The following is a 12,527-nucleotide window of genomic DNA, read 5'->3' on the forward strand; positions in this document are numbered from 1 at the left end:
ATAAAAATTTTAAAAAAATAAAACCAAAACAAAATAAAAACAAAAAACCACACTGTTCTGAGGAGGCGCAAGCATTGGGTTTCTTAAATTTGAGGTTTATTCTTGATGTTTTTGGGGTTCCCCCCCGCGACAGTCCCTGAGGGCTCCTGAGGCGGCGCGCGGAGCGGGCGCGCGCATGCGCGGGGCGGGCTGAGGCGGGAGCGCGCGGGAGCCGCGGGCGGGCTCAGGTGAGGGCGGGGGGGACCCGGGCGGGGGTAGCCGGGCCGGGGTCTGGGGGCTCTGGGGAGCGGGACCGGGGCTCCCCGCGGTCCGGAGAGCGGGACTGGGGATCCCCGGGGCTCCGGGAGCGGCCAGCGCCGCTTCTGCCATTCCCCTGTCCGCGCCGGGCCGCCCGTGCCCGCTCGTTGTTTGGATTCCGGATGGGATTGTTACCCTAAAAAAGTTTTTTTCTCTCAAGTCTTAAACCGATGCACACGGCTCGATACCATCCTCTTGCAAGCCCCAAACAGGAACTTTAGGCGTAGTAATCACAACTTTTAGAAACAGCCTCCCTCAAAGCATCCTGTCAATGTCTGCAGTGCAGTTCCGGGCTCTGCCAGCGGTGCCTGGGAAATCTGCACCAAGTTTGGCCTCCTGAGCCATAAGGAGCAAGAATTGATGTGGAGTTTGCTCTGTTTTCTGCAGGAAACATGAAAGTCATCACCTGTGAAATCGTGTGGCACAATAAGGAGCCGGTTTACAGCTTGGACTTCCAGCATGGAGCGGATGGGAGGATCAATCGCCTGGCCTCGGCAGGGGTGGACACAGCCGTGAGGGTGAGTTCAGCCCGGGCCCGGAGCGGCTGCAGGCTGTGCGGGTTTGTGAGCCAAAATATCGGCTTGGTTTCGTTAGCCAAAATATCGGGTTGGTTTCATTAGCCAAAATATCGGGCTGGTTTCGTTAGCCAAAATATGGGGTTGGTTTCATTAGCCAAAATATCGGGTTGGTTTCATTAGCCAAAATATTGGGTTATTGACAGGTATTGGTGCCACGGGGAGTGGATGGTTCCAGGAAAGAGTGTAGGACTGTACAGCTGTCTATAGAATTATAGGGTGGTTTGGGTTGGAAAGGGACTTAAATCCCATCCAGAGCCACCCCAGCCATGGCAGGGACACCTCCCACTGTCCCAGGAGCTCCCAATGTCCAGCCTGGCCTTGGGCACTGCCAGGGATCCAGGGGCAGCCCCAGCTGCTCTGGCAATTCCATCCCAGCCCCTGCCCACCCTGCCAGGGAAGAATTTTATCCTAATATTCAATGTAAACCTACTCTCTTACTTTGAAGCCACTCCCCCTTGTCATTATATACTCTTGTAAATAGTCTCTGTAGTAATTTATTCCAGCTGTCTCAGATAAAACTTTTAACTTCCTCACTGGCAAATTGACCAGTGTCCTTTCCCTGGTGATGCATATGTTTTGGGGATTTTTTAATACATATTTTAGAGCTAGAAAAATGTCAGTTTTCTTTGACATGAAAGGTGCTCCCTAACAAGAGGGGCAGTGAGGGGGCTCTACTGCCATGTCCCAAGGGAAGGGAGAGGAGGAAATGCTCTCAGATGGCACCAGGGGAGGCTGAGGATGGAGATAGGGAAAGGAAATTTCCCTGGAAGAGCGGTCAGGCCTTGAGATGAGCTGCCCAGGGAGGTTTGGAGTCGCTGTCCCTGGGAGTGTTCAGGAGGATTCTGGATGTGGCCCTTGGGGACAGGGTTTGGGGTGATGCTGCTGGGGCTGGGGTGGCACTGGATGGTCCTGGAGGTCCCTTCCCACCTTGATGATCCTGTGGCATCACATCTGCCCTCCAAAGCTGTAACACTCTCGTAACTAGATCTGGAAAGTGGAGAAAGGCCCGGATGGAAAAGCCATCGTGGAATTCCTGTCCAACCTGGCGCGCCACACCAAGGCCGTGAACGTCGTGCGCTTCTCTCCCAGCGGGGAGATCCTGGCCTCAGGAGGGGATGGTGAGAGCTGCTTCTCCTCTGTCTCATCCAGGATCATTTTCGAGTTAAACTAAATGAAATCCACCTTCATTACATTTTGTGTGAACAAAAGGGAGTGGGAAATAAAGCAGCTTCCTCTGATTTCTTCTACAGACGCCGTCATTTTGCTGTGGAAGCTGAATGACAGCAAAGAGTTGGAGCCGTTGGTTTTTCAGGATGAAGATGAAGCTCAGCTCAACAAGGAGAACTGGGCAGTTGTGAAAACTTTGAGGTAATTTATTTTTTGGTGAGTTTGGTTGCCTTTTCAGTGTTTTTATTTCCTCAGTGGCTTTTATCCCGTGGTGCAGTTTTCAGTGTGTGTAGAACTCCAGGGCTTGTCTGCAGTTTGCTTGCTCTGATATTAATCCTTTTAATTCCCTGTTAATGGGACTCAGACAAGGGAGGGAAAGGGACATTTCAAATAATCAGGTGGTGATAAGACAAGGGGCAGTGGGTTCAAGCTGAGGGAGCAGTTCCTGGCAGCTGCTGAGGCTGATGTGCTTGAAGCACCAGCAGGAACCTTTATTTTCCTCTTGATATTTTCTGGTTTTTAACCTAAAAATTCGTGAAACTCATATTTACACGTAGCTTTTAATTTTCAAATTAATAATTGGTTTCTCCTGCCTTCTAGAGGCCACTTGGAAGATGTGTATGACATTTGTTGGACCTCAGATGGAAATTACATGGCATCTGCTTCTGTGGATAACACAGCAATCATGTGGGATGTCAATAAAGGTAAATGCTGCAGTTATCCCAGGGAATTCCAGATCTGCTGGAGGTGCCTCTTGGCATTTCCCCCCCCAGAAAATGGGAAACATCTTTTTTTGTGATTGTTTGTTTTGTGTGATTTCCTGTGAGGCCCTTCTATAAACAGATGTAAAATATTTGCAGGCCAACAAAATTTACACCTGAGGAATCTGTTCACCTTGGAAATAACTTCACACATTTTTTTACCCCCCAAAACTCTTGTACAAGCATATTCTATATTCCTTACTCCACTTTTTGGTGTTGTGCAGCGTGGCCTCAGCTCTGTTTGTGTCTTCCTTTTGAAAAGCTGTTTATTTTCTTTGAAACTTGTCAGCTTCTGGTATTTCTTTGCAAGAAAGCAATACTTAAATAATAGAAAAAATCCTACCTGTGGCCAGTATTCAACCAAGTTTTTCTAAAACCCTCTGTAACTTTGTCTCATCAAAGTATTTCTAAAATTCTCTGTAAGTTTTTCTCATCAATGTTTTGTCTCTGAGACCTTCCCATGTGGAACATCAGTGGGGTCAGAGAGCTCCTGCTTTTGCTTATCTGAGTTCTAATATTAAATCTAATATTCATTCTAATTAATTATTAAATTTGTAGTGAACAAACCTTAAACTGGCACTTGAAAAGCAACTTTCTCTCATATTTTTTTCAGCCACCATCCAATGAACACTTTTATGTTTAAAAAACTATTTCCTTACATTTTCAAGCTTTTTTTTTTTGGTCTTGTTTTATGTCTGAAATGTCTGGAAACACTTTCAAATTTATGATCTGAAAGCTGTTTGTAATTTCAGGACAGAAAGTTTCAATATTTAATGAGCACAAGAGTTATGTCCAAGGAGTAACCTGGGATCCTCTAGGCCAGTATATTGCAACCCTGAGTTGTGACAGGTGAGCTCTTGATCTGAGTGGTTTTCCTGAATGTTCCTTTTTCCAGGAGGATGAATTAAAAGAGGGAGGGTGTCAGATAAACATGAGGTTTTGTTTTATTCACTTTCTGGTCTAAGCAGGTTGGTGTGAAAGTGAAATGATATTTGAGTTCATTTTTTGGTTTGTGGTAAATGATTCTTGAAGTCTGTCTTAGCAGCAAATAAACTTTTGTAGGAGTCTTCCTTTAGGAATGAAGTTTTCATGTTATTGATCATTACTGATACTCTTTAAGAGAGTGGTTGTGTTAATGAGCTAATAAATTCATCCCTGGGGATGGAGCAGCCTGGAAGGGTGGAATTAAATGATCTTTAAGGTCCCTCCCAGCCCAAAGCATTCCATGATGCTGTAACAGATAGAGATGTACTTAATTGTTTTTAAGATGAATTCCTACCCTTGAAGAACTTACAGTGCAGGTAGGAAGAGCCTGGCAGTTCCCTGTTTCTTAATTCCCTTATTCCTCCATAAATCCATGTGCTGGGACTTGCCAAACCTTGTGGAGTCCAAACACACAAAGAACTGGGGTTCTTTGGTTCTTTAGTCATTAAAGCACATCCCTTTGGGGGTGTCCTGTGAGGAGAATTTTAATTCATGTTGAATTTGGGGTCCAGATTTATATTTTGAGGTGCTGACTGAGAAGAGAGGTCCTGGGGCATTTTTGAGAAAATTGGGGTGAAAGGAGACTGATCATGTGAGAGCTGCTGTTGTTCAGCCTGGCCAGGAGAAGCTTTGGGCTGAGCTCAGGGTGGCCTTGCAGGGCCTGAAGGAGCCCCAGGAAAGCTGGAGAGAGACAATTGCCAAGGGCTGCAGGGCCAGGAGCCAGGGAATGGCTGCCAGGGGCAGAGGGCAGGGCTGGATCTTGGCATCTTGGGCAGGGATTGTTCCCTGGCAGGGTGGGCAGGGGCTGGGATGGAATTGCCAGAGCAGCTGGGGCTGCCCCTGGATCCCTGGCAGTGCCCAAGGCCAGGCTGGACATTGGGAGCTCCTGGCACAGTGGGAGGTGGCCCTGCCATGGGAATGATTTTTCATGTCCCTTCCAAAGGATTCCATAATTCCCTACTGGAATTCTCTGCTCTCCCTTGCAGGGTCCTGCGGGTTTACAGCACCCAAACCAAGCGAGTGGCCTTCAATGTCACCAAGATGCCATCAGGGTCAGGAGCTGAAGGAGAGGTATGTGGTTCTGCTGGGGCTGGAAACTCTGCTGGGGGCTCTTTTAGCTGAACTTTCTGTTCCATGAAACCAAAGGACCAAATATTTTCCATGCAAATAATTATGTCACAGAATCATCTTGGAAGGGACCTTCAGGCTCATCCACTCCCACCATCATCACCCCGAAACAACATCCCCAAAGTTTCTTGCTGATTAAAGTAGTAACACAATCCCTTTGTTGTAAAAGTTAAAAATAGTGTGGAAAAAAGCAGTTCTTAACAGGAAAACCTTCAAACATACCTGGCAGTAGCTGGGAGTTTATTAATGGATGTGACACAGTAATAATATTTTAAAGTTAACAGTCTGGAATTTTTAAGGAGGTAGTTAGATTTTGTAGAAAAATATGAATTAGGGATAATTTAGGAAATTCTAATCCTAAGAGGAAAAACAAAGAGTTTTTTTTTCCCTCACAAGCAGCTTTAAATGATAGTAAAATAACACCTCCAAGGTGGCTATAACTTTCTTAATTCCTTCTATTCACTCCTTTTCTTTTTGGGGGAAAACATTTGTAAGAGTTTTTATAGACCCTGAAGAACAGACTTAGAGCAGGCACTTTGCCACGAGAGAAATTCTCTTTCAACCTCTAATCCTGGGGTTAGAATGAGATGCCTGAGCACCACAGGGTGTTAAATAATGTTGTTCTCCAGGTTATGACTATTTTTTGATGGCTGCTTTAAGGTGACAGCTCTGGGAGTGTTTTGCTTTGCAGCTCAAGAGTGATCAAGGACTATTTTTCTTAGCTGTGAAGAATTTCTAGAGAGCTCGAAGGAGTTATGGCTTTTAAAAGGTTTTATTTGAAAAGTTCCATCAGGCTGGAGTGTCCAAGTGGATGTTTTGTCTCTCTGGGATTGCAGCTGGCACATTCCTGGCCTTTTCCACAATCCTGTTTTCCGTCTCGCAGGCGCGGAGCTTTCGGATGTTTCACGATGACAGCATGAAGTCGTTTTTCCGCAGGCTCAGCTTCACTCCTGATGGCTCCTACCTGCTCACTCCAGGTGTGGGGACATCTCCTGTGGCTTGGGTTGTGTCACTGAGGTTGGAAAAGATTCCCAAGGTCATGGAGTCCCAGCTGTAACCTGTCCCCACCTTGTCCCCAGCCCAGAGCCCTGAGTGCCACGTCCAGGTGACACCTCCAGGGATGGGCACTGCAAAGCTCCCTGGGCAGCCCCTGCCAAGGCCTGAGCTCCCTTTCCATGGGCAAATTCCTGCTGCTGCCCACCCTGAGCCTCCCCTGGCCCAGCCTGAGGCCTGAGCTCTCCTCCTGTCCCTGTTCCCTGGCAGCAGAGCCCGACCCCCCCGGCTGTCCCCTCCTGCCAGGGACTTGTGCAGAGCCACAAGGGCCCCCTGAGCCTCCTTTGCTCCAGGCCTTTTCTCTTTCCTATTATATCCTAATTGGAATGTTCTTCAATATTTTCTACATCTCAGGGATGCTGATCTATCCTAATTAAGCCATTCCTCATCCTCCCTATTGAAGAAAATAAAAACTCCACAATACTGTCCATTAACACTCCACAGCATCAACTTTGTCAGGTGATAAAAGTGATATTTATGGTGTTTAGTTGAATAAATTGCAACACCTGAGGTCTTAAGATAGAAACAAAGGATAAATTGAGTGGGGTTTTTTGACTGGTCTCTGTTTGGGTCCTTCCCTCAGAACATTCTGCACTCAGAGTAAAAACAGCCCTGCAAGGAGGGATTGGTGTGTGCCTGTCCAAACCCTGCTTTTATTGATGTCTGGCAACATCAAAAAAGCAGCTTTGAAGAGGGAAGTGTATGAGGGAAACAAAACCAGCACTAAATAAATATTTGGGATGCCTTTTTAAGTTGTATTCAGCTTTTGCCCACCTGACAAGCCTAATTCCTGGGCATTAGAATGTTTATGGAGAAGCCTGATTCCCAGGAACTGGAATGTTTGTGGACACAAGGTGTGTGCTCAGGAGCTCTCTGAGGTGATGAGTAACGTTGGAACCTTTGTTTTTGCAGCTGGCTGTGTGGAATCGGGAGAGAACGTTACAAACACCACCTATGTTTTCTCCAGAAACAATCTTAAAAGGTAGGGCTTTAGTGAGATAAAAATCTGGTTTTATTTCAAAAGAAGCCATTCCAATAGTGCAAATCTGAACTCCTGCTTCTCTCTGAAGGCCTGTGGGTCACCTGCCCTGTCCTGGCAAGGGAACTCTGGCTGTTCGCTGCTGTCCTGTGTACTTTGAGCTGAGAGGAGCCTCTGCTAAAGGTATGGGGAGCTTCAGGGAGTGGGAACTCCCAGCAAATCTGGGAAAAGATGTGGCTGGACATTGTTTTATGCCCCAGCCTTTCTGCATGTCCTCTAAGACAGTGCTGTACCACATCTGAGAAGCTGTTTCCTGATTCTGAGGCCCTGAGTTCACCTCAAGTCCCTCATGAGTGGCTTTTGGTGGAGTGGATAAATGTTGTTCCTTGGCCTCTCAGGCTGCAGAAACACTGTGAAATATTTTCCTTGAACTGTTAACCATTTTGTGTTCAAAATAAATAACCTGGTTTAGCACCAGAGGAGCAATGCAGTGCAATAATTCCTGTTAGTCTCGACTGCCCACATCCCAGGGAGTTGGAATAGTTTGCTGAAACCACCAGTGTTTATTCAAGGAAGCAGTGCTGGTGTTACTGGGCAGAACAGGAATTCTGAGCTGGGGACAGGATTGTGTGCAGTTACACAAGAATTGAGTTTTTATTTATTTAATCCAGCTTTATTGTGGGTCTGGGGATGTTTGTACTTTAACAACATTAAACATTGGTGAAAAGGCAGAGCTTGGCTCCTTTCTTTAGAGGTTAAATTTGTAGTATTCCTTACAGAATTTACCTGTTCTATTTCCATCATAATTTTAGATCCATGGTGTTGCAAAGGAAGGAGATGAGGGTCTGCAGTCAGTCTCTGTAGCTCCTCTAAAGGGAGACTTCAATATTAAAGCTCATATAAACATGCTGGAAAAATTCCAGCTGAAAAATAGAGAGAAAAATTTACAAAACAAAACTTTAGCAATCCAGAGTGAGAAAGCTGCCAATTTTTTTTTTTCAGCTAAATAAAGAGTAAATTTCAGACAACAGAAATGTTAAATTTTACCTTTTATGCAAGAGCTGTTTGCTCAGTGTTTATACTGATAGATGATGTAATTTTATTTAAATTAATGGCTAAGTGCAGTCACTATCTTGAAAGAAATACAAGGGAATTCTGTCTGTCCATTTCTTTGCAGATGAAACCAATCCCAAATCCCCCCCTGCCCTGTTTAACCTCCCCTATCGATTGGTGTTTGCTGTTGCTTCAGAAGATTCTGTGCTTTTTTATGACACTGAGCAGTCCTTCCCCTTTGGTTATGTCTCCAACATCCACTACCACACCCTGAGTGACATTTCATGGTAAGGAATTGCATTCCTAAGATTTATTGTGATGGGGGAAATGTCCTTTTTCCATGTCCACTTCTGCACTTTGGGCTGATATTTCATTTATGACACACACTCAGTGATCACTCAGTGTCTGAGCAGCAATTTTTTGCTCTGTAAATGACAGAATGATGGCTCTTAATCAGTTGGGTGAGGGTTGAAGTAAAATCTTGGCAAAAAATAAATCCCAAACAGGTCCAGTGACGGATCCTTCCTGGCCATTTCCTCCACGGACGGGTACTGCTCCTTCGTCACCTTCGAGGAGGATGAGCTGGGAACACCCCTGAAGGAAAAGCCCCAGATCCATGTCAGAACTCCTGGTGCAGCAGCAGCAGACAAGAAAGCCAAGAAGAGCCACAAAGTGATTTCTCCAGGCTCCAGGCTGGCAGAGGGGACCCCTCCCAGCAAGGACACCCCAGTCCAACCCCGAACCCCCAGCACTGCTGGGAAGGAGCTGCCTTCCACCCCTGTTGGCATCAAAACCCTTCCAGTGCCATCCCCTTCCACTCCTGTTGGCATCAAAACCCTTCCAGTGCCATCCCCTTCCACCCCTGTTGGCATCAAAACCCTTCCAGTGCCATCCTCAGAGGAGAGGAGAAGCAGCCAGGCAGCCACCCAGGGCAGCAAAGCCCCCCAGCCCAGGAGGGTCGCCCTCACCACTCTGCAGTCCTGTTTCAAAACACCCAGGTGAGATTTCTGGTGCCCCTTCCAGTCATAAATACAGGGGCCAAGACAAGCTGTGTTTGTGTTGCATTTAAAAGCTGAGCTTTGCACACAAATTCCCAGCCCTGGCTCTGAGTGGAAGCTCTCTTGATGTGGAGTTTTTTTGTTGTCTCCTAAACATGGAGCTTTTAGGTTTTTCTGCCTGAAATGTGAGGCAGCAAATTCACCTGACTTTTCTCAAGAAAAGGTGTGTCTGTCTTGGCCAGGAGTTGGGTTTTGATACTCATGGGTCCCTTCCAGCTCAGAATATTCTGTGACTGTGTCTTCAGGTCCACTTTTCTTTACAAAAACAGCACCTGAAGCCTTCAGCTGCCAAGAACTGTTTAAACACCCTTCTGCCAAAGAGCATTTTAAGAAGAGTGCAAGTCTAAACAGGCCCTCAGTGTGGGACTTAAAACATTGATTAGGTGACTTCCTGAAAGTTGTAGTTTTTTAATAATTACCAATAATCCAGGTATTGATTGTATTGGGGTTCTGAGCACCCTGATCCAGGGGAAGGTGGCCCTGCCTATGGCAGGGGTTTGGAAGTGGGTAATGCTCCATTCAACTTGGAAAAAGAAGGGGAAATGTGCAGTAGAATATATCTGAACTACCTTTGCAGTTAACTGATTCTGTAGGAATTAAATCTTGAAGTGAAATACTCGTGGAAATGATGCCTACAAAGCAATTTAACTGTTTCTGCTCTTTTAAAGGAGAATAAACCTGATTTCCTTGAAGCCAGACACCCCAACCTCTGCATTTCCAGACCCAGCTCCCATCCCTCCTTCCCTAGAACAGGAACACGGTGAGTTTTTGTGGCTCTTAATACCAGCCAAGTTTCTTCCCAGTCAGATTTTCCCCTTAAAGTTTTATTTTGTAAAAAAATCCTCACTCTTATTGCAAATTCTGAAGCTTCTTGTTTGTTTTGATGTGAAAGGTGCTTTGGGCAGTATGAAATGTGTTCTCCCTGCTCTGGGGCAGCTGATTGTGACTGTCCCTACAGTTTTAGAGCAGTGAACCCAAGGATAAATTCATGGGTGTGATGTTCTCCAGCTTTTAAAGACTTTCGTACTTGCAGCTTATCATTGTTGTAGGTGCTGGATTCTCTCAGACCAGGCTTGGGTTTGTTTTTTTTTAATATCTGAATTTATTAATTTGAAATGATTTTCCTGTCTGCTTCTTCCAGAGAGGCCATTGCCATCTGATGAGAGCCTCCAAGCTCCCCCAGCACCAAAACGTGCCAGGATTGAGGAATTGTCCCTTCCTGCACCTGCTGGAGACCAAACCAGCTGTGAGCCCAACAAATAAAGGCTGAGCAGACCCCTCACAGCCTGAAGTCAAAGCAGCCATGTCTGAGTACATTTCTTTTTGCAAAAGTTCAACCCTCAATTCCCAGTTCAAGTTCCCTGTGCGTATTTGATGTAGAACTGTGAAGAAACTGCCAGTAGAAGACCCAGGTTTCAGGAATGTGGTTCTGCAGCAGGAGAAATAACTGGGAAGTGACTCCAAGAATAAGAAAATCAGGGAAATCTGGGGATTGAAAATCCATCCAGTAAGCTGTGAGTCTCCTCAATCCATGTTTAGAAAGCATTATGTCTTCCAGGAACTGTCTGGCAAAAAGAATCAAATTTATTCATAAGATCTGATGTGCTTCAAGACCTAAAAAAAGAGGAAATTGTGTCATTCCAACATTTTGTTTTATTTCTTGTATAAAAGAATGTTCACCAGTAGCTGATTCACTGTGAGGCAGCAGCAAAGCTCAGGACTGGGATGTGGAAGCAGAAAAAGGAAGATTTAACTGCAAGAAACAGGAAAGCAAAAGGAAGAAATCCTCTGAAGAGCTGCTGTAAGAGTGAAACAGCAGAAAGTTCTCACTTGTTTCATTTCTAGACTTAAATGCAGCTGTGAGATTTTCCTGAGGCAGCAGGATTTGAGTGTGTACATTGAAATTTCCCCTTTTTCCCCAACTTAACTCCCTTAGCCAATAAAACACAATCCAGTGGATGGGAAATTTCTACACCTAAAATTTCTTTTTAGCATTTAGTACTTCATAAAAGCAGAAATACAAATGTTCCAGAAGTCTCACGGGGAGGAAATATTAACAAACACCTCTGCCAGTCCTTCAGGCAAATAAACTCTTGCCTTCAATTAAATTTCAGCAATTAATAAGCAAAAAGTTGTTGGAAACTTGGTGGGATCTTTGTTTTCTTACTGTGATGAGGCTGGATCTTCGTTAGACTTAATTAAACCTGGGTTTTTTTCTAGTGAAGAATTATAAAGAGTTTAATTCTTACATTTATTTCTCTGGCTTGCTCATAGATCTTTTAAAAGATGATTTCTGTGTCCTAATTCTGCATTTTTTTTAATATCAATCAATTTTCTCCAAAAAAAAAAGTTTATTTTCCTTCCAGAATTAGATTTGTGTGAGGAAAATTAGTCCATGCCTTGAGAGCATTTCTCAGTTGGGAGATGCAAAATGATCCTCCTGAAATTCCACAGGCAGCTCCAGCTTTTCCATGGATGGCTTCAGCATCTTTCTGCAGGATGGGGAAGCCCTGTGGATCATCAAAAACCACTTTGCCATGGTTAAAATCACACGTGGACATCCCACCTGAAAATCCAAATATTTCTGTGAGCCACTGAACTGAGCAGGATTTGTTCCACAGGGATTTAGAGGTAACTGCCCCAGGAGTTTCAAATAGAATTTGTAATTTTTTACATGGGTTTAAGTGGAGTTTGCAATATTTCAGACAGGTTTCAAATAGAATCTGCAATTTTTTAAATGGGTTTCAAATAGAATCTGCAATTTTTTAGATGGGTTTCAAATGGAATTTGCAATTTTTCAGATGGGTTTCAAATGGAATTTGCAATTTTTTAGATGGGTTTCAAGCAGATTTTGTAACTTTTTAGCTGGGTCAGGATTCATGATTGTCTTGCTCCTGAAAAGTCTTTTTGCTGTATAATAATGATTAATTCTGAGACAGCCAGACCTTGTGCTGCTGTGCTGTTGAAGTTTGAAGTTTTAGCTCCCCAGCTGTCAATATTAATTTCTCTTGTCATTAATTAACCACTGCCTCCTGGTCAAAATCTGCTTGATCCTTGCCCATGGGTTCCAAACAGACTTTGTATTTTGTCTGCACATTCCCTGTGTTTATATGAACGTTGTTATCAAATAAATAACATAAAGACCATCAAATTAATCAAGAAAAAACAGATTTTTCAGGGAACTCGGGGTGTTTTCTGCTCTGGCAGCTGCAGGATCCTGAGGAAGGGGCAGATGGATTATGTGCTAACAAAAAATGTCAGGAATTAAATGACATCAGGGATGTGATTCCACTGCTTCCCTGGGCATCCTTCCTTTTCCAGGAAGAAATTTTTCCTGTTATCCAATCTAACCTGGCCACAGCCCTCGAGTGCCCAGCACAGGGACAAATTTTGCCCCAAATCTCTCAGTGCTCCCTGTGAAAAATGGAAATTGTGGAAATCAGGCAGGTGTGAGATGCCCTGGGGGAGC

The 12,527-nt window shown here is 44.7% G+C and overlaps 1 protein-coding gene across 2 annotated transcripts; it reads left to right on the plus strand.

The window, feature by feature from the left end:
- The first annotated feature begins 183 nt into the window (after positions 1 to 183).
- Positions 184 to 12,213, plus strand: CHAF1B (chromatin assembly factor 1 subunit B). 2 transcript variants are annotated; one of them, XM_015646315.1, is made up of 14 exons: positions 184 to 227; positions 685 to 815; positions 1,861 to 1,993; positions 2,126 to 2,243; positions 2,643 to 2,746; positions 3,556 to 3,652; positions 4,774 to 4,858; positions 5,799 to 5,892; positions 6,881 to 6,950; positions 7,039 to 7,130; positions 8,125 to 8,287; positions 8,507 to 8,998; positions 9,727 to 9,818; positions 10,200 to 12,213. In XM_015646315.1, exons 2-14 carry the CDS (start codon positions 690 to 692, stop codon positions 10,319 to 10,321), a joined length of 1,788 nt encoding a protein of 595 aa, XP_015501801.1. In that variant the 5' UTR covers positions 184 to 227; positions 685 to 689; the 3' UTR covers positions 10,322 to 12,213. The 2 variants fall into 2 exon arrangements, with proteins under 2 accessions (XP_015501801.1, XP_015501810.1); XM_015646324.3 differs by lacking the exon at positions 184 to 227 and adding an exon at positions 309 to 520.
- The last annotated feature ends 314 nt before the right edge of the window (positions 12,214 to 12,527 follow it).

Source organism: Parus major, chromosome 1, assembly GCF_001522545.3.
Source record: "Parus major isolate Abel chromosome 1, Parus_major1.1, whole genome shotgun sequence".
In the NCBI taxonomy this organism is placed as follows: Eukaryota; Metazoa; Chordata; class Aves; order Passeriformes; family Paridae; genus Parus; species Parus major.

Bases quoted from the DNA above. Each gene is read 5' to 3' on its own strand.
- CHAF1B (XM_015646315.1), top strand. From the start codon at position 690: ATGAAAGTCATCACCTGTGAAATCGTGTGGCACAATAAGGAGCCGGTT. The intron at 1,994-2,125 runs GTGAGAGCTGCT...TTTCTTCTACAG, and splicing joins CCTGGCCTCAGGAGGGGATG to ACGCCGTCATTTTGCTGTGG. The intron at 7,131-8,124 runs GTATGGGGAGCT...ATTTCTTTGCAG, and splicing joins GAGAGGAGCCTCTGCTAAAG to ATGAAACCAATCCCAAATCC.